The sequence below is a fragment of the Macaca fascicularis genome, chromosome 1 (genome assembly GCF_037993035.2).
Source record: "Macaca fascicularis isolate 582-1 chromosome 1, T2T-MFA8v1.1".
Lineage (NCBI taxonomy): Eukaryota > Metazoa > Chordata > Mammalia > Primates > Cercopithecidae > Macaca > Macaca fascicularis.
Genome location: NC_088375.1, coordinates 130864244 through 130888280, shown reverse-complemented (window position 1 = coordinate 130888280; position 24037 = coordinate 130864244). Strand labels below are relative to the sequence as shown.

At 35.4% G+C, this 24037-nt stretch overlaps 2 protein-coding genes and 1 long non-coding RNA gene across 6 annotated transcripts in view; 2 read left to right on the top strand and 1 right to left on the bottom strand.

The window, feature by feature from the left end:
* LOC101866053 (pancreatic alpha-amylase) overlaps positions 1–14723 on the top strand; it is a 42701-nt gene extending 27978 nt beyond the window's left edge. The window contains exons 8-10 of one of the 3 annotated variants that reach the window (XR_012429016.1): positions 6177–6311; positions 6985–7005; positions 13655–13882. Coding sequence is in view for 2 of the 3 variants with exons in the window: in XM_074027375.1 (XP_073883476.1) it covers positions 13655–13837 (183 nt within the window). In the remaining variant the exon portion in view is untranslated. Of the gene's footprint in view, positions 1–6176; positions 6312–6984; positions 7006–13654; positions 13883–14676 lie in introns of those variants that run through there. The other 2 variants (XM_065548829.1, XM_074027375.1) reach the window with 2 other exon arrangements.
* The window catches only part of LOC107126868 (uncharacterized), a 68638-nt gene that overhangs the window by 25257 nt on the left and 19344 nt on the right, over positions 1–24037 (bottom strand). The window lies entirely within an intron of this gene.
* LOC123567609 (pancreatic alpha-amylase-like) lies at positions 14709–23779 on the top strand. Of its 2 annotated transcripts, XM_045366280.2 has the most exons (10): positions 14709–14890; positions 15237–15383; positions 16201–16398; positions 16851–17081; positions 17805–17938; positions 18727–18849; positions 18945–19044; positions 21009–21127; positions 21238–21363; positions 23558–23779. In XM_045366280.2, the coding sequence occupies exons 1-10, from the start codon at positions 14723–14725 to the stop codon at positions 23745–23747; spliced, it is 1536 nt and encodes a 511-aa protein (XP_045222215.2). In that variant the 5' UTR covers positions 14709–14722; the 3' UTR covers positions 23748–23779. The 2 variants fall into 2 exon arrangements, 1 of the variants encoding a protein (XP_045222215.2); XR_012429023.1 differs by lacking the exon at positions 18945–19044.

Here is a 24037-nt window from a genome sequence, read left to right as displayed (position 1 = left end):
AATGGGGCGGGGAGATTGCAATGAGCTGAGATAGAACCACTGCACTCTAGCCTTGGCAACAGAGTGAGACTCCGTCTCAAAAAAAAAAAAAACATGTAACTGTTATTCTCAGTACTTTGGGCCAGCACAGTATTGATACTCTCCTAAAATCTAACTCAAAGAAAAAAAAATCACAAAGCATTGAAATTGGAGAAGAAAATAATGTATTCTTGTTTGAAGTCTTGCCATATTCAGTCTGTGTGTGCTGTTAGCTGAAAGCTAGATGACACAAAATGCTGTCTTAACTTTAATGTTGTTTCTAATTTAGTTCTAGGTCATAAAATTTATAGGAAAGTCTAATTCCTAAACTTTAGCATCAGGTTTGTTGTGCTTAGGTATTATGATCAGATATCTTATGTGTGCTCTATGATCTCAAGCAAAGATTAAATAAATCTGTACATTACATTGAAGACCCATATCAACCAATGAAATGTATATGTACTTTTTCCAGCACTCTTTTAGATGCTTAGAAACATGTAACCCATGTTGAAGTACAGAGGATAGTTGGCAAAGCAAAATATAACTATATGATGTGTTAATAAGAATGCAGAGGAATAGTTAAAGCGATGCATAATAAAGTATGGAAATAGGTTGTTTAGTTTCAATGGAAGGGGATAGTACATATGCTGAAATGGCCTGGGAAAGCTTAATGATAAAGGAAGGTCTCGAGATGCATGAGGGAGATTTGTAAGCAAGAGAACGGAGAGAAATTGATTCCCAAAGAAGAAAAAGCATGACAAAAGCACAAGGGAATTAATGAGACGAGTGACAGGGAATAGATCAGTTAATCAGTGAGGCTAGAGAAGCACATTTATGGAATACTACTGAAAAATACAATGAAAAGATAGAATGTATCCAATAACAGAAGAATCCATTTTCTATCAAGACTTTCCTATTAGATTTGATATATTCATACCAGCAACATCATCTCTGAATATAAACGTATCTCTACTTATGCAAGGTAATTATATGTTATCACTGGGAAATTCTATGAAGTAATTATCAGTCCCTTTATTAATATTACTACAGAATTAATTTATTCAGTTTTAGTGTATACTACGTTTATAGTTTACTTCCCTGCTCCCCCAGCCTCCAGGTTTGTAATTTAAATGAAACTAAATTCCATCATAGTTCACTCACTAGCACAAAGGACTACCAAACTTTGAATGGCTTTAGATTTGCATGAACCTGTATTTGTCAATGTTCACTCCAGGCTTCAATTGGCATATGTCAAAATTATTGATTTTTATGACAACCTGCTTCCTGCTTACTATTTTTATACCATGGGGTGGGAAAAAACTGAATTATCTCTTGATTTAGCTGTCAGTCAAATGACAACTGAAGCATGCTATAAAATTAAATAAAGCACCGCATTCTAGCAGGAACTAATGATTTTAGTGCTACTGCTGTATTTGTAGAAGAAATAAAGTGTTTTCCTATCTTATGATGAATATCACTATAATATATTAAAATATAGAATTGCATCCAGTAAAATATCCTGAAATGGACCAAAATATGCCCCTCCAATGTATGTCACTTTGGCATAATAACTTTTTGGGCAGAAAGCAATTAGCTCTCTGACTTTCCCCTTTGTAAAAGCAATAATTAAATTTCAGTATGTAAAGGTGTCTGCCTCTAGCGTACTTGGGAGAAAACTACTCCATAGACAACTTTTAATAGCTGATGACTTATCTGCATAAGAAACCTTATTAAACAACCATTTTTTAGAATACATTTCCTCCCCCTGCTTTCCCATAACTTACCTCCTGCACCAAGCAGCCCTAAACTTGTTTTCTTTGGCTAGTCTAACATACACACCCCAAATTCTAATTGCCTCTTTGCATCACATTTCTTTGTGAATTTCCATGTGTATGTACATCGTTAATGTTTTTTTTCTTGTTAACCTTTCTGTGGTCAGTTTAATTTGTAGGGTCCCAGACACTGAACCAAGAGGGAAGAGAAAAAGTGTTTCTCCTTTCCTGTGGCTTAGGCAACCATGAATGGACAGGCAGGTATCCCACTTGCTCCAGAGGCTGTAGCTGAATTGAGATCTGACAAAGCTGATGTAAAAATTTTTTGCCTGCAAAAATACAAAGACAGGACTCTGTTTTTTCTTTTCCAAATTGAGATTTGCAGGAGAAAAACAATTATAAGAATTAGTTCTTTGGAATGGGATTTTGGTGAATTTTCTCTTGAATATTCATTGCTTATTGACCCTTTCACTCCCAGGGACAGCCATTGCTTTCCTATTGGTCTCATTCTGTGTCTTGAGTGCTTGGCTTGGCTTTCCTCCTGGTGGCAGGGTACATGATGTTGGGCTTGCTGTACAGACAGTCAATCATCAGACTGGATGCCCTGAGAATTTGTAGATGGTCAGATAGAGATGCAGGTTGCACCCTCTTGCCACTGGTGTTCTACCAACCCTCTCAGAGGATTTGTCTAATTTTTTATTTCTTTTGGCTACTGTTGGGAGAAACTCCATATCTTAAGGATTTCATTTTTGCACTCTTTGTGGATACCTCTTATGTTCTTGGCTATCTACATAATTAAATATATTTTTTCTCTCTCTTATTAAGCTTTTATTTATTTGATTAATATGTCCCCACCATTAAACCAAAGAAGGTAGAGGAATAGTATTTTATCCTCCCTTACAACCATTTCAATGAAAAATAAGCCTGTAAATTTCTTTCATTTATGTTTTTATTTGTTAATATTTTTTAAATTAAACTTTTTTTTTTCATAAAGACAGGATTTCACTATATTGCCAAAGCTGGTCTTGAACTTCTGGGCTCATGCAATCCTCCTGCTTCAGCCTCCGTAAGTGTTGGGATTACACTCGGCCAAACTTTTAAAAATTTTGTTTCAGAGAGAAAAACATTACTTAGTATAAATCTTTTTCTGCATTTTCTTCTAAAAGTATTGAATCAAAAACTTAATATATATCAATTTAACAAAAACAGCTTAAAAGTGAAGAAACAAAAAGAGAAAATAATACATTACTAGAACTTTTTCTGAGAAAGGGAATGTTTTGTGTAAAATCAAACTGCATTTTACAGGGGATTAATTTAAGAGAGACCACATAGAAATGTTTTGAATGTATGGTCTTACAGATTTTCATATATATGTATGAATACATATGTGTCTGTGTGTGTGTAGATATACACATGTATATATATGAATACATATATAATGAATACATGTGTATATATATACACATACATCCATCTATATGCACACACACACACCCCCACATATACACACACACACACAAACATACAGAACCTTTATGTGTATCCTGGGTTCAAAGTAATTGAAAAGGTAAACAATGGGCAAGTGATTTCCAAATTTTACAGTTTAACCAATGCACTACCATATGGCAGTCTCTTATTTGAGGCATCACCTGGAGTCCTTTGTCTCATGACCTTGAAAATTAAGAAGTGTGGACACCAAAGTCAGGTAGGAATGAAAATTTAATGAGCAAAAGAAGAAAGCTCTCCACTCTGGAGAGGGGGCTGAAAAGAGGGTTGTCATCTTTACAGTTGAATGCAAACCCTTTTATCAAAAAACTGATGAGGGCTGGGCATCTCATTTGCATACAGTAGAAATTTCTGGTAGCTTCACCTTGTCCTAATTTGCATGTGACCTATAGCTTTAGTTACTCCATATTGCTTTGTTCCCTTTACTGCTCATGTGTCAAGGTGTATTAGTCCGTTTTCATGCTGCTCATAAAGACATACCTGAGACTGGGCAATTTACAAAAGAAAGGTCTATTGGACTTACAGTTCCATGTGGCTGGGGAGGCTTCATAATCATGGAAGGAAGTGAAAGGCACATCTCACATGTTGGCAGAAAAGAGAAGAGAGGTTGTGTGGGGAACCTCCTGTTTTTAAATACATCAGATTGCATGAGACTTATTCATTATCACGAGAATAGAACAACACAGGAAAGACCTGACCCCATGATTTGATTACCTCCCATAAGGTCCCTCCCACAACACATGGAAATTCAAAATGAGATTTGGGTGGGGACAGAGCCAAACCCTACCGTTCTGCCCCAGCCCCTCACAAATCTCATGTCCTCACATTTCAAAATCAATCGTGACTTCTCAACAGTCCCCTAAAGTCTTAACTCATTTCAGCATTAACTCAAAAGTCCACAGTCCAAAGTCTTAACTGAGACAGGGTAAGCCTATGACCCTGTAAAATCAAAAGCAAGTTAGTTACCTCGTAGATACAATGGGGGTACAGGCATTGAGTAAATACAGCTGTTTCAAATGGGAGAAATTGGCCAAAACAATGGGACTATAGGCCCCATTCAATTCTGACATCCCGCAAGGCAGTCAAATCATAAATCTCCAAAATGATCTCCTTTGAATCTATGTCTCACATTCAGGTTACACTGATGCAAGTGGTGGGTTCCCTTGGCCTTGGGCAGCTCTGCCTCTGTGGCTTTACAGGATATAGCCCCATCCTGGCTGCTTTCACTGGCTGGTGTTGAGTGTCTGTAGCTATTCCAGGTGCACGGACAAGCTGTCAAGGAATCTACCATTCTGGGATCTGAAGGAGGGGGCCCCTCTTCTCACAGCTCCACTAGGTGGTGCCCCAGTAGGGACCCTGTGTGAGTTCTCTGACCCCATATTTCCCTTCTGCATGAACCTAGCAGATCTTGCCTGGACATCTGGGTGTTTCTATATATCCTTTGAAATCTAGGGGGAGGTTCCCAAACCTCAATTCTTGACTCCTGTGCACCCCCAGCTCAACATTACATGGAAAATGTCAAGGCTTGCAGATCCCACCGTCTGAAGCAATAGCCTGAGCTTAGCCTGAGCTGTTCCTTGGCCCATTTTAGCCATGGCTGAAGTGACGGTGATGCAGGGCATCAAGGTACTAGGCTGCACACAGCTCAGGGATTCCATGCCCAGCCCAAGAAATCACTTTTTCCTCATAGGCTGCTGTGAAGACCTCTGACATGCCCTGGAGACATTTTCCCCATTGTCTTAGAGATTAACATTTGGCTCCTCATTACTTATGCAAATTTATGGAGCTGACTTGAATATCTTCTCAGAAAAAGAGATTTGTCCTGTCAATCGTATCAGGCTGCAAATTTTCTGAACTGTTATGCTCGTTTCCCATTTTAAAATTGAATGCCTTTAACAGCACCTACGTTACCTCTTGAATGCTTTGCTGCTTAGAAACTTCTTCTGCCAGATACACTAAATCATCTCTCTCAAGTTCAAAGATTCACAAATCTCTAGGGTAGGGACAAAATGCTACTAGTCTCTTTGCTAAAACATAACAAGAATTACTTTTGCTCCAGTCCCCAACAAGTTCCTCATCTTTATCTGAGACCACTTCAGCCTGGATTTTATATGATTATTAGCATTTTACTCAAACCATTAACAAGTCTCTAGGGAGTTCCAGACTTTCTCACTCTTTCCTATATTCTTCTGAAACCTCCAAACGTTTCCAACCTCTGTCTCTTACACAGTTCCAAAGTCACTTCCACATTTCCGTGTATCATTTTAGAAGCACTCTACTCCTGGTACCAATTTACTGTATTAGTCCATTTTCATGCTGCTCAAAAAGATATACACAAGACTGGGAAATTTACAAAAGAAAGAGGTATATTGGATTTATAGTGTCACGTGGCTGGGAAGGCCTCACAATTATGGCAGAAGGTAAAAGGCATGTCTCACATGGCAGCAGACAGGAGAAAAGAGGTTGTGCAGATAACTTCCCCTTTTTAAAACCATCAGATCTTGTGAGACTTATTAACTATCCTGAGAAAAGAACAGCATGGGAAAGACGTGCCACCATGGTTCAATTATCACCCACTGTTTCCCTCCCACAACATGTTGAAATTAAAGATGGGATTTGGGCGGGGACACAGTGAAACCATATTATGGGGGATGGAACCTTTTATTGGGAGTATGTCTGCACAAATCACCTGTGTAGACTTTCTTATCTCTGTGGCTGTGGGCATGTCTTAGTCAACCCCTACTATGCAAGTTTATATTTCTATGACTATAGTTTGATTTTTTAGGCTATTATTTTGTTTGAAAGAATTCAGCTGAGGACCCACCCTAACTGCCTGCCTGACTGGTTTGTTTGTTTCTCCTCTCTCATTTTTCCCTGCAGGAGTGGAGACCCTAACTGCTGTTAAGGAGGTGGGGTGATGATTCTTCTCGCTATATCCTGCTGGAAAGGGGCACTGTGTGGGGAACAGCAGCTAAGGTTTCTCCTGTGACCTTTCTAAGGATCCTTCGAAGAAATGTATTTCCATTCATGGTTTCATTTGCATCATCATTTGTAGCTTGATAGACTTTAGGCATGAAAAAAATGAGTTATTAGAGGACATGTATAAAAATGAAACAAGGGGATAAGTGATGATAGCTCAAAAATCTCAATGCTTCAGCCATACCCAGATAAATGTTTGCTATATTTATACCTGCTAAGATTTGGGTGCAAGGGACTTGGCTTTGGTTAACTTCCTTGTTTTATTTTCCCAAACAAAGAAACTTCTTGGTTGTGGGTACCCTGTATACTCTCATAACCTGGTGGGATTTGCAGAATCATTGCCCAAAACTAGAATATTGATCCAGATTTTTACACTACTTATCCCTTTTTTATATTGAGTTTCAGCCAGAGATTGCTCATTTGTTTACAGGAATAAACAGGGTTAGTCTAAAATCTAGGTGATATAGTTTGGCTTTGTCTCCACCCAAGTCTCTTCTTGAACTGTAGCTCCCATAATTCCCATGAGTTGTGGGAGGGATCTTGTGGGAGATAATTGAATCATGGGAGGTGGTTTTCCCCATACTGTTCTCATGGTAGTGAATAAGACTCAGGAGATCTGATGGTATTATAACAGGAAATCCCTTTCATTTGGTTCTCATCCTCTTTCTTGTCTGCTTCCATGTTTTTGCCTTCCATCATGATTGTGAAGCCTGCCTAACCATGTGAAATTGTGAGTCCATTAAACCTCCTTTTTAAATTAAATTACCCAGTGTCAGGTGTGTCTTTGTTAGGATCATGAGAAGAGACTAACAGAGTAGGCAAAACTTAAAAACAACTAATAAAATTAGAATTTAATGACAAGTGTTTTATAAGTTTTGAATCAAATTTTTCTCTCTCCTGATCTCATTTTTGTTCAAACCAAATCATGATAGTTGTTTTATTAAAAATAAATTATGACTGAGTTGTTTGCAAAAGAAACTTAGGCCTATACTTGGCTTGATTATTTGCATAAAGTGAAGCAAAAATACTTATTTTTGCATAGTCTTTTAAAATTATCTTTGATGGAACTCTGTTCCAAAAGGGATCACAGAGAGGACTTTTTTAAAGTCAAGCCCAGCCATGAGTTTGTACCCTCAAATACCTACAAATTGAGTGAATTCCTCTCTTCTTAAGGTCGCAAGAATGTGTGGTTCCTGGGCCTGTTAGATAGTGACATTCTTTACTCAGCACAGATTAGAAGCCCTGTACACAGATTGTATAGACAAGGTAGGAGGCCACATTTCCCAGTTGGCTTTTATTGACTGTGTAAGTGAAGCTTGATTTCTCAAAGAGAAGCATATCCTTCCAGTCAAAACCTTGGTAAAACAACCAGTTTCTCCAATTGTGTCATGTTACAAAAGAAAATGGATTGTTACTGCACTGGTGCAAATAACTATATGGTCGTAAGTTAAGAATATTCCCAAATAGTTTCCAAATTCTAGAGTAACCTGGCAGAGAGAAACAAATGTGCTCCAAATTTTGTTCACAGGAGTATGTATACCTTACTTAATTGTTAAAAGCTGTAGACAACTTAAAAGTTTCCTTAACTCTGAAGAACAAAGAATAACAATGTTTGAAGCAAAAAGTGAAAAATATTATTTCAGACATCTATTAGTTTAGTTCATGCAATTAACTCCTGTCTGATATTCACAGTTAAGCTCTTCATGACTCCTTTATGTTTTCTTTTATTCCCATGTCATGATTTTCAAAGTTATCAGAAACCTACATTTGTGAGCATGTTTTAAAGTCCTCCAGTTGATTGTAAAATATCTTTTGAAGAGGATTAAAACAAGATAACAATTTTCTGTAGATGACAAAGTGTTCAGGTTAGTTACAGTCAAGAATATGATTGGCAAAGATATTTGGTTATTTCTGTGGTTTGTAATAACTTAATATTATAATCCTAATTATGATTCATTGCATATACTCAAGGTTTAGGATTTTTAAAATCCCATACAATTTTGGAAGATATATTAAAACTATCACTAAAATATAACATAATTTTTGCAATTCCACTTACCTAAACATGTCAAAAACTTCTGTTTACCTCTTTCTGGATGCTTCAGGGCCCTCAAAAAAGCTAGGTTTCAGGAGAGACAATTTTGAATATGAAGTTTGATTTTGGAAAGCCTGTCAAATGTTAGAGGTTTAAAACACTTGATATTATGAAATGCAATTCCAGGTTACACATAAGTTATTTATTTTGCCAAAATGATGACTCAGAAATTTTGAAACTAGGCAATAACCTTAACTCATTAAGACAGAAGACTTTGCTTTCCAAACAGTTTGTCTCCTATCTAACCTTTTCTCTCCTTGGCAGTCTATCAACAAGGCAAACAAAATATTTCACTATTTTTCTCTATTCCATGAAAATTTGTACAAGGGAAAGAAAGCCAAATTTTACCCTTACATTGGTTTCAAAATAATCCTTTTTCCATAGACAAGGTTTATATTTTTATACCTTTTGATAATTTTTTACCAAAAACACATTTTACTATTCTTACACACCTTGCATGTAAATTTATTTTTAGTTCTCTTATATACATGTTTTAATGGTAACTCTTAGAAATTTTCAACTTTAATGTAAAACGTGGTTAGTTGTTTTAATTATGTACTAGATGCAGACAAAGTCTGACTTTTCTCAGCATCGTTAGGGGCATGGTTAATTTCTTATGTCCCTAGGTCTTACCAAATTGTAAAGCAGGCAGTGTACAACTTGAAATATTTAGCAAATCTGGCATCTAACTTACATGATTTAAACATCCTATTTACATTTTGATGACATTTGCATTTTACCAATTTAATCTTTAAAACAATTTTTATTTCTTAAAGATTAAAGTTACATAAACTAAAGGCATTATAGTTTTAACTTTCCTCTAAAATATTTGATTTGTCTTTTTTTTATTTAAGGCAATCAATTAGAGCTCTTCTTACAGTCATCACACACAACACATATATCGCTACACAGAAAAACAGAAGATACAGCATTTATAAGATTATTTCTTGTCCCATTTCCTAAGTGAATTATTGGCTTCCTTGTGGAGCCCTTTAAGAGCAGGGATAGAAAAACATGAAATTTCTAGGACCTAACAAACGTGTATAGCTGTAAGACAAAAACACATTTTGAGCGGGATCTTTCAGCCCCTAAATTCTGGGGTTCCATGAGGAAAATAGAGGTTTCTCCCAAAATGGAATCCATCATGCCTTTTCTATTTTTCCTAAAAAGTTTCAGGCCACCAGAAGTTATCCTGGGTACATTAAGAGCAGAAAAACCAGAGTGGGGAAAAGTAATTCAGTCAACAGAAAAGTTCTTTTCAAGAGAAACGTGATTCACGAAGAGAAAAACATAAAGGCCTTTTAAATATACCTATAACTTGAATATACACTTTTAATCAAGCTGAGCACTCTTGAAGAAAATCCTTTGAAATATTCTGTTACCTGAGTTTAGCCAAACCAAGCAGTTAATATTTCTGGATTTTGAACTTTACAAAAGGTGACATCACAGGTGAAACCCACAACTCTCAATTAGGTTATAAGTTAACCGTGAGTATACAAGATATTTTATAAGTGGTGGTAAGCAGCTTTTTCCAAATCTAGAATCTTTAAAGGTAATTCAGAGAAAGGAAGTTTTAAGAAAGGAAGTTAGAGTTGTTCAACAGCCATAAAATGTTGCTTTTAAATTCAAGTATAGAAAAAAAAACCTTTAAAATGTGATATTTTTTAGACGTTTTATTTTAATATCTCATAAGGGAAATGTTTTTGAAAGATTAAAAAATTAAAATTTCTGAAAGAGTATTGTGAAATAACCTAATCACATGTGGAAATTTTGTTGCTATTTCCCCAAGCATTGTTTGTACATTTAATTGAAAATGAGTTGAATGAAACTCATAAGTAGTTTAAAAATGTTTAATATTCAATTTTCTGCTGCAATAATGTTACATAACAACCTTAAATTCTCGGTAACTTTAAACAATTTTTTTTTTACTCCCAAATCCCCAGGTTATTTAAGGGCAGTTCTGCTTCATATTGCAGTTTGTCTGGGCTTTACTCCAGGCTGTGTGTTGGAGTTAGATGTAATCTATTGTATCCCTGCACGTCCCAATTAGAAAGGCTAACAAATTGTCTTTGGACTGCTCAACTGTATTTGTCATTTAAAAGTCAAAGCATTTATCCTAACACGGAACACCGACTGCTCCTTTTCTTTTTGTTTTCTTTTCTTTTCTTTTCTTTTTTTTTTTTTTTTTTAGATTGCGTTTCAGTCTTGTTGCCCAGGCTGGAGTGCAATGGTGCGATCCTAGCTCACCGCAACGTCCACTTCCCTGTTCAACGTATTCTCCTGTATCAGCCTCCTGAATAGCTGGGATTACAGGCATGCACTACCAAGCCCAGCTAATTTTGTATTTTGGGTAGAGACGGGTTTCTTCGTGTTGATCAGGCTGGTCATGAAGTCCTGACCTCAGTTGATCCGCCCACCTCGGCCTCCCAAAGTGCTGGGATTACAGGCCTGAGCCACTCTGCCCAGCCTAACTGATTCCTTTTTTATTCTGTAGTCTTTTCCAAAACTGTTTTTCTATGGACTGATTTTCACTTTCTCTGACACATACATGTCCCTCATGTCCCTTTATGTCTCCAGGGTCTTCTATTTCCACTCAATCTTAATTTGTCATCATATCCTGGACTCATGAGTAATTAGTTTTTCTTCCTGAAAGTGCAGCCTTGTTGAATAGAATGTGTTCTTTAAACAGCAGCTTCGTTTCTTCAGTTAGGTATTAACTTCCAGATTTAAGTGAAAACGAGTCCCAAGTTTTATGTTTCATTGTGTGTCTAAGACTGACATCGTTTATTATTGTGACACTTACAGCTTGCTTTCAATGTCTCCAAATTCTCTATCTGAAAAGCTGGGTACCATATCTCATGTGTGAACATATTCCTTAGAATCATGCAGTACCAGCTCTTTTCCTTCTGTATGTTATGGCTTCCGAGGTGCCTGTTACACAGCCAGGTGAAATTACCTTTTAATCAGTATAGGAACCAGTCTCTTTCCTGCTGATGCTAATGCTTTTTGTAAAAAGGCCATGCTGTATTGAAGTTCTTCTTTCACGACGAAACCACTGATGGAACTCATCTACCTACTGATGGGTGGAAGCTCTTGGTATGCCAAAGTCTTGTTTTGTTTGTGAAGAATCTCTTTCCTTCAACAGTGATGTGCTATGTTAGTTCTCAGATCATTGCTGCCTTTTAATCCAAATTTATCACAAACATTTTCAGTTTATTTGCATAATTTCCTTCTCTGGCCTTAACCATCAGTCTGTGGACTTGCCAAACAACAACAACAACAACAAAAAAGCTGAGGTCTAGAAGCAGTATTTAGATCTCAGAATCATTTGTTGTCCTTTATCCTTTGACAAAGTTCTTTGCCTTTCTTTCTCTATGAACTTTTTCTCCTCATGGTTTCCCAATCTCTTGAGAAAAAGAAAGTTCTTGCCTCTTGCAGTCTTTCTCATTAGTTGAATTACACCATCAGTACAGCTTCTGATCATGTCGAGAATTCCACCATGAAGAAATAAAACATTTCCAATTACATGTATTAAGTTTCTTGGATTCTTATGGGCATTGAACTTAGTTCTAATATACAACCTCATGATCTTGTCTTATTCTCTGAACAAGAAATATATTAGTATACACATTACAGTATGTGTGTGTATATATACACTACAGTTTATGTACTATATATATGTGTACATATATATATATACACACACACACACACACACACACATTATAGTAAACCCTGTAGGCAAGTAGGAACACCTCAGAATTCTCAGTGAATCCATCGTTATCTGTCAGTAATTAGAACACTATTAGAATTAGTTCAGTAATCAAACATTGTTATGATCCGAATGGTCACCCCAAAAATGTATATGTTGAAATTCTAATACCTGAGGTCATAGTATTAGGAATTTGGGAGTGGAACTCTTTTTAGTGCTATTATGAATGAGCTGCTTGACTTTTCCAGCAAATAAGGACACAGCCACAAGGTACCCTCTTTGAACTAGGAAGTTAGCCTTCACCAGACACAAACTCTGCTTGATTTTGAATTTAGTCTCCTGAACTGTGGAAAATAAATTTCTGCTTTTGTAAGACACTCAGTTTATGGTATTTTGTTATAGTGACCCAAACAGACTAAAACAGACACAGTATTTCCCTCCTTTTTGGACTCTCCTGGGTTGTTGCTTTAAACTTGCTTTAGTGCCTAACACTGCTACAAGCTCCCTGTCCTCCAGCACACACGTATAAATAATTCTGCTGGAACTGACATGTTTCCCTCAGTCATCCAAATGTACTTATTATGTTGTCAAATATATAGCACTTGTCAAAATGTCTACATGTTAAGACATGTTTTGAGATATATGCCTTAACACAGTACTGTGATTATTATTAATATTTAGTAACATACCTTACCATACCTAAACTCAAAGTTTTTCACAATGACACTGCCTTATTTGGGACTGAATGTGTGAAATGATGAAGATCTTACATCTAGTCCAAATTGATTCTCTGATAGTCTAGGAATAAAATCAAAGCCACAGAATTATCTACTCTATATTTACTGTCCTGTTGTAGCTGATATTCTGTGATTGGACATATTTCTAATATTTATTAACCTTAGAACAAAATGTCGTATTGAAATTGAAGAGGAATATTGGAATTTGCTAAGAAAGATTGCTTTTTAGACACAATGAGATCTAAAATGAAGCCTCTGTTCCTGGACATATAGTTTACAAAAATTGGGTGTTACTATAGGAATTCTGTACAATTCTATCTTAGACACTTGTGTTACATCAATGTCAGTCCTCTCTGTGTTCTAAATTGACTAGGATTTCTTTTTCTAACTTTGTGTTTTACAAGTGTTATTTTGCTGAAAATTTGCTATTCATGTTCCAACAGAGAATAGTTTTTCTTTCTTTTAACTCATTGGAAAGAATATTTAGAGTCTTTAGTGATAAATGACATAGTATAAATGAAAAGGAAACACTGACATTGTAATCAAGATATACTAATTAGGAGAATATTAATTAAAAGACATTGTTTAAATATTTCTATCACAAATTGACAGCAGTACAATGCACACCACCAGCAACGTATAATAGTAGATATGAGAGGTAAAAAGATAAATTAGGTATTGCAGTTTCTCCAGAAAACTTATCATTTAGTGGAAATGGCCAATAATTTCTTATGCCTTAGGATAATTTTACATTTGTTTCTCTTGTTAATACAAAATATATAAAAATATTAACCCAAACTATATATTTTTGAAATACTCATATAATCTAATGCAGAATTCAAGTCCTCGGTGTGGATCAGCGGTTCCATCCTGGCCTCACTGCCCACCTTCAAGCAGATGTGGATTAGCAAGCAGTGGTACAACGAGTTGGCCCCCTCCATCGTCCACCGCAAATGCTTCTAAATGGACTGTGAGCAGATGCCTAGAATTTGCTGCATGGGTTAATTCAGAAGTATAAATTTGCCCCTGGCAGATGCATACACCTCATGCTAGCCTCACCAAACTGGTATAAGCCTTCGAAAAGAAGTTGTCCTTGAAGCTTGTATCTGATATCAGCACTGGACTGTAGAAATGGTTGCTGATTTTGACCTTGCATTCAAGTTAACTGTTCCCCTTGGTATCTGTACATATCTTCGATTTCAGTCTTTAGTACATGTGGCTTGGTCACTTCATGGCTAAATACGTGCTTGTGGAAGACAAGTCTGTGGCTTGGTGAGTCTGCATGGCCAGCAGTCTCTGATGTGTGCAGGTTATTAATGTGTCAGGGCTGAGTGTTCTGGGATTTGTCTAGAGGCTGACAAGGACTCCTGAACCAGTTGTTTCTGTCCTGTCAGTCTGTCAGGGTTGGAAAGTCCAAGCCATAGGACCCAGTTTCCTTTCTTAGCTTATGTTGTCTGCCAGAACCCTGTGGGCTGTTACTTGCCTTGAGTTGGAAGCAGTTCACATTTATAGCTGTAAATGTATTCCTCCTTTTAATTTATGTAAAGTTTTTTGTACGCAATTCTCGATCTTTAAAGAGATGACAACAAATTTTTGTTTTCTACTGTTATCTGAGAGCATTAGGCCACAGCAACACGTCATCGTGAAAGGAAAAATAAAAGTGCTGATATAAGCAAAAAAAAAAAAAAGAAACATTAGTTTCTAAAAGATCTTTTAAGTTATTTCCATGAGCGACTTTTTAATGTTCTTCACCTGTTAAAATTATTATTGATAAACCTTTTCAGATTACGAATAAACACTTTGCCCTCAAGTATTTATTAATGCTAATATTTACTTTGTAAAATGTGCTTCTTACAGGAATATAAATAGTTTCTGGAAAGGACACTGACAACTTCACAGCAAAATGAAGTTCTTTCTGTTGCTTTTAACCATTGGGTTCTGCTGGGCTCAGTATTCCCCAAATACACAACAAGGACGGACATCTATCGTTCATCTGTTTGAATGGCGATGGGCGGATATTGCTCTTGAATGTGAGCGATATTTAGCTCCCAAGGGATTTGGAGGGGTTCAGGTGGGTATTATTAATAGTATAAATTGCAGAATTCACTGTGCTTATAGTAAACAGTGTTCTGATCTGATCTGTGAAACTTGGGCAACATTTTACTTCCCAGGTAAGTATTCTAAGTAAAACAGTTTTCTGAGGACAAAACAATGTAGTATTTTTGGCAACTTTATATTTTGTGTGTGAGATAATCTTTCTTCAACGAGAATCCTCCAATGTGCTGTTAATATTTTCAAAAGATAGCTGCATATACAAAGATTCAAGAATATTTTTATATTATTGATTAGTTTCTAGAACATCCAGTGTTATACAGTAAGACTAAATTTGGTGCTTATTAAGACTGTTTAATTTGTAGGTCTTTCCATCAAATGAAAATGTTGCAATTCACAACCCTTCAAGACCTTGGTGGGAAAGATACCAACCAGTTAGCTATAAATTATGCACAAGATCTGGAAATGAAGATGAGTTTAGAAACATGGTGACTAGATGTAACAATGTTGGGGTAAGTGAATTCTAGTTTCTTTTAAAAATAACAGATAGGAAAATGATTTCTCTCTTCTTTCTTGCTCCCTTTGAGCAGAAAGTTTTCCATATTTTATATATTTTTTAAATTGTACTTCATTCTTTAAGACTTAAAATTAACTGTTGTCTTATGTTTAACTTTTGTAAATATTTGTGTACGTGTTCTCTGTCTACTAAAGAGATAAGTTAAAGTTTAGAGCAGAATTTACTTCTAAAGCAAAACATCAAATTTTAACCCTTATAACTCTCCATATATCCTGGAAAGACTTTTCTGGTTAGGAAGTATAATTCCAGTTACAATATTTGCTATCTTTTTTAGGTAAATTTTGTTTCCATCAGTAATTCCTGGGTTTTTCGTGGTGAATAGCTCTCTTCTCTATTTAATGAGCAGCATAATTGGAGACTAATATCTACCTTATTTGTCTTCAACTGCTAAGTAGAGAGTACAGGCTTTCTCCTGGTGACCCACTGACATTTCCAAAACAGTCACCTTTCCAGTCTCATCTGTGTTTTGTCTCCCCGAAATGGGCTTTTTGTGTTTCCTCCTATTTATGGTAGTTTCTGGTTCTCTCAATTTATCATTACTCTAAATATTTGACCAAGTGTCTAGAATGAATGTAGGTGTTTAGTTCACATTACTTTCCTTTCACAGTTGACTTTTGATCTTGTAGGAAAATAGTTATAAGATATAATGAAATATTTTGGAGTTTTATTAACATACTATAAACTTTAATCAGTAATGCTTTCAGGGTCTACCTCTCTGTCAGTCACACTGAAGTAGAAACTTTGCTTTCTAGGTTCGTATTTATGTGGATGCTGTAATTAATCATATGTGTGGTAATGCTGTGAGTGCAGGAACAAGCAGTACTTGTGGAAGTTATTTCAACCCTGGAAGTAGGGACTTTCCAGCAGTCCCATATTCTGGATGGGATTTTAATGATGGTAAATGTAAAACTTCAAGTGGAGATATTGAGAACTATAATGATGCTACTCAGGTAATTTTTTTTTAAGACAGTGATATGAATAAAGAGTGATATACGCCTTTTAATATAGACATGTAACTAATTGAGCTTCAGTTTAAATACTAATTTAGATCTCTTAGGGACACAGGTTAACAAGTTTGACTAAGAAACTCAAATCCATATTTAAAAACTTTTAAATATTAATTTAAGAGTTTTAATCAATACACACTTTTTAAAAACTCACTTTTAAAATGCTTACAACCAATTCAAAAGCTCATGGACTTTATTTCTTAAATTCTCTATCTTCTACTATAAAATATTTGAAAGATACGTCTATAGTAGAATGTGAGCATCCCCAGTGCCTAATGCAAGGAAGTCCCTATAGAACAACTATTGAGGAATTACTGAATACATGAATAAGCAAATGGATTCTCAGGTGAAAAGTGAGGTTTTATGAATCAGTCATAACATTTTTACCTCAACAGGTCAGAGATTGTCGTCTGAGTGGTCTTCTTGATCTTGCGCTGGAGAAGGATTATGTGCGTTCCAAGATTGCCGAATATATGAACAATCTCATTGACATGGGAGTTGCAGGGTTCAGACTTGATGCTTCCAAGCACATGTGGCCTGGAGACATAAAAGCAATTTTGGACAAACTGCATAATCTCAACAGTAACTGGTTTCCTCAAGGAAGTAAACCTTTCATTTACCAGGAGGTACATTCAATACATATATGCATATAAAATATCATCTTTTTCATTAGAAAATTAATGGCAGATTGAATTAAAAATGCAATGTCCATAGGATAAGGACTGAGTCATTTATGTAAAACACTGTTCTTTAACCTCCTCTTCTTCAGATACAGCATATGTAATTCTTTATCACAACAGGTTTTATGGAGGTACACAGAATGTAGGATACTGACAATAGTTATGTCTTTATTTTCTTTGGAAATGAAACGAGTTTATATTTATCAAGAAATGTCAGTCAGATAGTAAATGTATTAGTATGAGCTGTTATTATCATTGATGTACAAGACTAAAAATTAGGTAAGTATTCTCACAGGACAGCAGGTAACTTTGATATTATGTTTATTTCAATATTGTTGTGTATACTTAATCAAAAAAAATATAAGAATATTACCTGTTGAGATATAAGAATAAGAAAACCATTTTGAGCATTTTATATAACAAATAGCACTGGGTATAGTGGCTCGTGAATCACAGCACTTTGGGAGGCTGTGGCAGGATTGCTTTAGGCCAGGAGTTTGGGACCATCCTGGACGATATAGCAAGACCCTGTCTCTGAAAAACAAAACAAAACAAGACAAAAACAAATAATAAATAGCTTAAAGCTATTTGTTATACAATATTAAATTACTGGTTAAAATGCTTTAAAGACCTTATGAAAAATGTTATTTTTTCCTAAATTTCTACTAGGTAATTGATCTGGGTAATGAGCCAATTAAAAGCAGTGACTACTTTGGAAATGGCCGGGTGACAGAATTCAAGTATGGTGCAAAACTCGGCACAGTTATTCGCAAGTGGAATGGAGAGAAGATGTCTTACTTAAAGTAAATGAATACAAATTTTCCCCTGAATTATTTCATAGATCTATTAGTCATACTACCCCAGTGTGAGTTATCTTCTGGGACATTCTTATTCAGACAACTATCAAGGAGGCAATTTTTAATGATAAGTATTCTAGTGCCCTAAACTCGAATCAATCATCTTTTGTATTTAGAGTGTCTGTCACAAGACAGCATGCCTCAGAACCCTAAACATTCCCTAGGAATTTTCATCTAAGTACGAGATGAATATACTAGATTTGACTGATGTTTGCATATAATCTTTTAAAGCCAGGTTATTATTAAAATGATCCCATCATTTATAAAGTATGTACAAAGTGTCCATACCGTAGAATTTACATATATTAATTTAAAATATTAAAATATTTATATGGTAACAATACAGTATTGAAGCCTTATTTTAATCTAGTTTGACATTCTGTATAATGTGATATGGATATTGATCCTTCTGGAGTGCCTCTAAATTATACTATGCTGAAACCTCTAAAAAGACCTTTTTTTAATAACAAAAATCTTATATTTGTAATATGAATATAAGTATTCCAAACATGTATATACAAATATGGACTATATATGTAGATTACACACATGAGTGTGTATGGAGTGTGTGTATATATATGTGTGTGTAAATATATATCTTGCAGACTAACCATTTAATTAGAGAGAGAATTAATCTTCAGATGCCATGCCCTGCAGAAAGAGATGCACAGTTAAATTACTCTAAAACAATTGTGAAATGATACATCAAAGTATATCTTATTTTTCAAAAATAGGAACTGGGGAGAAGGTTGGGGTTTCATGCCTTCTGACAGAGCACTTGTCTTTGTGGATAACCATGACAATCAACGAGGACATGGGGCTGGAGGAGCCTCTATTCTTACCTTCTGGGACGCCAGGTAGAAAACAAAGTTCTCTATTTTTTTTAACACATCTTTTAATGATGGTAAGAATGTTCCGATATTCTATGATCATATAATTATGTAACTTTCATGCTGTATAAAATGGCAGTTGGATTTATGCTTGCTCATCCTTATGGATTTACACGAGTAATGTCAAGCTACCATTGGCCAAGAAATTTTCAAAATGGAAACGTAAGTTTTGAAGATGTTCAAAATATCCTTTTCTCAAGAAAAAGGAGGCAATCTTGTTCTAACTTAATATGACAACTATTAATTATGTATTTATTCAACAAATATTTAATTATGTGTAAACCTGATACAGGGCTCTGATTTTAGGCAGGTTATATTAAAGCAGTAAAATTTATATTACTTGTTGAAAAAGGGTACACAAGCTATTTCAGAAATATGACAAACATCCCCCTAGCCAACAGGAAAAAAAAAAAAACCACTTAAAAATAAGAGCTAGACACAGGGAGTAAAATATGTATTTCTAATAAGTATCTACCTCAGGGTTGATAGCAAAATTATATATGCCAACACTTGTAGAGAACTTAAAACATCATCTGCCCGTAGTGAGAACAACATAAATGTTTGTTAAGTACTTTTAAAATGTTACATGGAATACAAAGAAATGAGTCAGTTGAGCTAAGTTAAACAGGCAAAGTGTCCTATAAGAGGAAGGAAATTATATGTACTAAAGAACAGAAATGTATAGAGTATTCCAAGAAAAGTAAGAATGAGAAAAACTTTTGGGAGTGTGGTAAAGACATTAATCTGATGAGTACTTTCAAAAAGGAACAGAGAAATAAGAGTGTAAAGATATTTGAAAAGCTAGTAGAAGGTTTTCTTTTAAACTAAAGGTTCCAGAAACAGCATCAGAGAGTTCATGTCTAAAGCAGAAATTCCTCCTTCCTATGAGTCACACTGATATCTAGCTAGCTTCTGTTAGATTCCTTTCAGTTTGAGAAGTCGGCTACTTTGTACGGCAGCTGATTCTATTGTTAAACAGCTTTAATATTTAGAAGGTGTACTTTTATATCGAGCCAACTTCTTATAATTTCTACTAATTGGTCTTATTTCTGACGTTAGGAGTCAGAGAGTATTTTTATTTTTCCTATTACTATAACGCTTCCACTTTGCCAGGACTGCTGCATGCTAAAAACTCTTAGTATTGTTCACTTTTCACCATATGACATGATTCTAAGGTCAACACTGAAAACCTTCCTAGGGTTACTGTGTTTTCTTTTTAATTTGTATTTTTTAAAGTTCCAATCCAGAAAACATAGTATTAAAAATGTGGTCATTTAATAAAAAATATTCAGATGTATTGTTTTGTCCATTTATCTAAAAAGAAGCATGAAGGACTCTAAGATTTATTTAGCACATGTCACGTTCAGGGCATTTTCAGATATACTACTTAATTTTTAGAGCAAAGATAAACAATATTCCCATTTTTCAAATGACAAAACTGAGACACAGTGAATTATGTATATTGATTAAGTTTTCTTAGCTACTAGTAATAGAGCCCGTGTTTTAATCTTGGTGTTTCTGGTACTAATGCCCTGCCCACTACAATGACATTACATGGCTTACAGTGATGTTAAGAAGCCCTTGCAGGCCAGGTGCAGTGGCTCACAGCTGTAATCCCAGCACTTTGTGAGGCCAGGCGAGAAGATCACGTGACCTGAGGAGTTCAAGACAAATCTGAGCAAGCTAACAAGACCTTGTCTGTATCGAAAATTAAAAAAAAAAAAAAATGCACTGGGTGTGGTGGTGCACACCAACAGTCTTAGCTACTTGGGAGGCTGAGATGGGAGGATCGCTTGAGCCTGGGAGATCAAGGCTGCAGTGAGCTATGATTGTGTTGCTGTACTCCAGCCTGGGTGACAGAGCAAAGAAGCCTTTGCAGGTCCTTGGAATGAAAACGAGAGTATACAAATTTGTTGCGTTTGTTTTTAATACGGCAGAAAAGAACCTGAGCATAGAGAGATGATGAAGACCAAGTAAGGAGCTATAAAAATTAATGAAGGCATTGGATTCTAGATAAAGTCACTGACTGCAGAGACATAAGTAACAGGATAGGTTGGGTTTGGTGTAAAGGAGAAGGAAAAGGTAAATACATGTATGTTAAAATTTGGCTTTCCCCCCCAATTAAGGATGTTAATGATTGGGTTGGGCCACCAAATAATAATGGAGTAATTAAAGAAGTTACTATTAATCCAGACACTACTTGTGGCAATGACTGGGTCTGTGAACATCGATGGCGCCAAATAAGGTGAGAATATTTATTTTGACATGTCCTCTAATAGGAAACTTTCTTTAGCATTTTATTTAAAACAGCTGAAGTTTAAGAATATCAACTTTTTTATGTTACTGTGTTTGTAGGAACATGGTTGCTTTCCGCAATGTAGTGGATGGTCAGCCTTTTACAAACTGGTATGATAATGGGAGCAACCAAGTGGCTTTTGGAAGAGGAAACAAAGGATTCATTGTTTTCAACAATGATGACTGGTAAGTAAATATCAATTAAAATAATATTTTGTATCAGTACGTTCTTGATTCATTCTTTTTGTTTCTGTTCATTTACTTTTTATGGTATCTGTAAAATCATTTAGTCGGTGGAGCAAGAAGACAATAGCGATCAACAATGGGCAGAAGCAAAATGATGATGATTCTTACTCCTTCATTCTCCTCTTTTCATAAGGGCTTTCTGTTGTAAGCAGAGTCCTTTCTATGTACCCTTGCAGTATCTTATACATACATAGAATTAACATGCATATGCTCACCTACACATGCCACAAAATACACAAGGTAATTAATATAAGGATTGTGAAATCATTAAAAGAACGTGTCTTGTAGTCCTGCTTTTTTTTTTTTTAATTTATTTATTATTATTATACTTTAAGTTGTAGGGTACATGTGCATAACGTGCAGGTTTGTTACATATGTATACTTGTGCCATGTTGGTGTGCTGCACCCATCAACTTGTCATTTACATCAGGTATAACTCCCAATGCAATCCCTCCCCCCTCCCCCCTCCCCATGACAGGCCCCTGTGTGTGATGTTCCCCTTCCTGAGTCCAAGTGATCTCATTGTTCAGTTCCCACCTATGAGTGAGAACATGTGGTGTTTGGTTTTCTGTTCTTGTGATAGATTGCTAAGAATGATGGTTTCCAGCTGCATCCATGTCCCTACAAAGGACACAAACTCATCCTTTTTGATGGCTGCATAGTATTCCATGGTGTATATGTGCCACATTTTCTTAATCCAATCTGTCACTGATGGACATTTGGGTTGATTCCAAGTCTTTGCTATTGTGAATAGTGCTGCAATAAACATACGAGTGCATGTGTCTTTATAGCAGCATAATTTATAATCCTTTGGGTATATACCCAGTAATGGGATGGCTGGGTCATATGGTACATCTAGTTCTAGATCCTTGAGGAATCGCCATACTGTTTTTCATAATGGTTGAACTAGTTTACAATCCCACCAACAGTGTAAAAGTGTTCCTATTTCTCCACATCCTCTCCAGCACCTGTTGTTTCCTGACTTTTTAATGATCGCCATTCTAACTGGTGTGAGATGGTATCTCATTGTGGTTTTGATTTGCATTTCTCTGATGGCCAGTGATGATGAGCATTTTTTCATGTGTCTGTTGGCTGTATGCATGTCTTCTTTTGAGAAATGTCTGTTCATATCCTTTGCCCACTTTTTGATGGGGTAGTCCTGCTTTTTTAATCATGGAAAAATGCTGCCTCAGTATTAAAATACCTTTATTTCTAACTGTTTTTCTCAAGGACTGCTCTACCTAGTTTTTTGGTATACTTTCTTCACTTCTCTGTCTCCTTTTGACAAATCACATTTTTAAAGCATATATATAAATAATATGTATCTTGTGGTTAATGATTTGCTTCGGGAGATTTGAGTTTTAGTTCTGAAACTTCTCATTATTGGCCTTTCATCTGTGATTCTTATATCCTTTGCCTGTGGTATAAATGATTCCCTAACATATAGCTCAGAAGACTTCCTTGCAAACAGTTGAATTGTCTCTGTCCAAGGCCAACTGATACTCACACTTAGCTCATTCTAATATAAATTATATTTCACTGATGAAAAATGAAGGAATAAATAAATATATAAGTCAAGTCAATCTCTTTCCTGCCAAAAAGGCTGATGTCTGGTTCTTTAATTAATTTCTTTTGTGGATGAGAATACCAAAATAAATTTTTGTGAAAAAGATTTATATTTCAAATGATCACTTCTTCATAGAAATGCTAGATTGTTTGTATGTACACCCAAATTCTTTTTAACCTCATGAGGAAAAAAAGAAGGTTAAAAAATAATACCCTTTAAATTGTTAAAAGTAGTTGGTATTAAGTTCAGTTGAGAACAAATTTGAATTTACTAAGGTAGCACTTTTATCAAAGTGTGACCGTTCCTGCCAATCTTCACTGATATTCTTCAAGTTTGATTTTCTGGTAATATTTTCACTACTGACCAGGGACTTGTTCAGTCTGCTGTAAGGTCCTTTTACGTCCTGAGAAAGCTATTTACATCTACTAAAGAGGCATACAGGTTTTCTCTTTAATGAGACCTTGTCTGCTTAGGGTTCTACAACATAAAGTTATGCTGTTTATTTGTGTTAGTTTGTATTCCTGCTTTTAATTGTATTGAAGTTAAATCTCAAATATTTTATTCCAGGTCATTTTCTTCAACTTTGCAAACTGGTCTTCCTGCTGGCACATACTGTGATGTCATTTCTGGAGATAAAATTGATGGCAATTGCACAGGCATTAAAATCTACGTTTCTAATGATGGCAAAGCTCAATTTTCTATTAGTAACTCTGCTGAAGATCCATTTATTGCAATTCATGTTGAATCTAAATTATAAAATTTAAAATGAAATGCATATCCTCAAAACAATAGCCAAGTGTGTTTCTTTTCTTACGTATACAGTAATATTTATATTTCATTAATTTTTAGACAAAGCTCCGATTAGTAATCAATTTGAAAAATTGAGAAAAAAACTCAATAGTATGAAAATCCCACTTACTTATTGAATAATTATTAGATAATTACAGTCAGCACATCATTATGCTTCAGAAGACTGACTTTAACTTATTTAACATATGAACTAAGAAAAGCATCTTAACCAATATGTTTGTTGTCATTAGCATCATT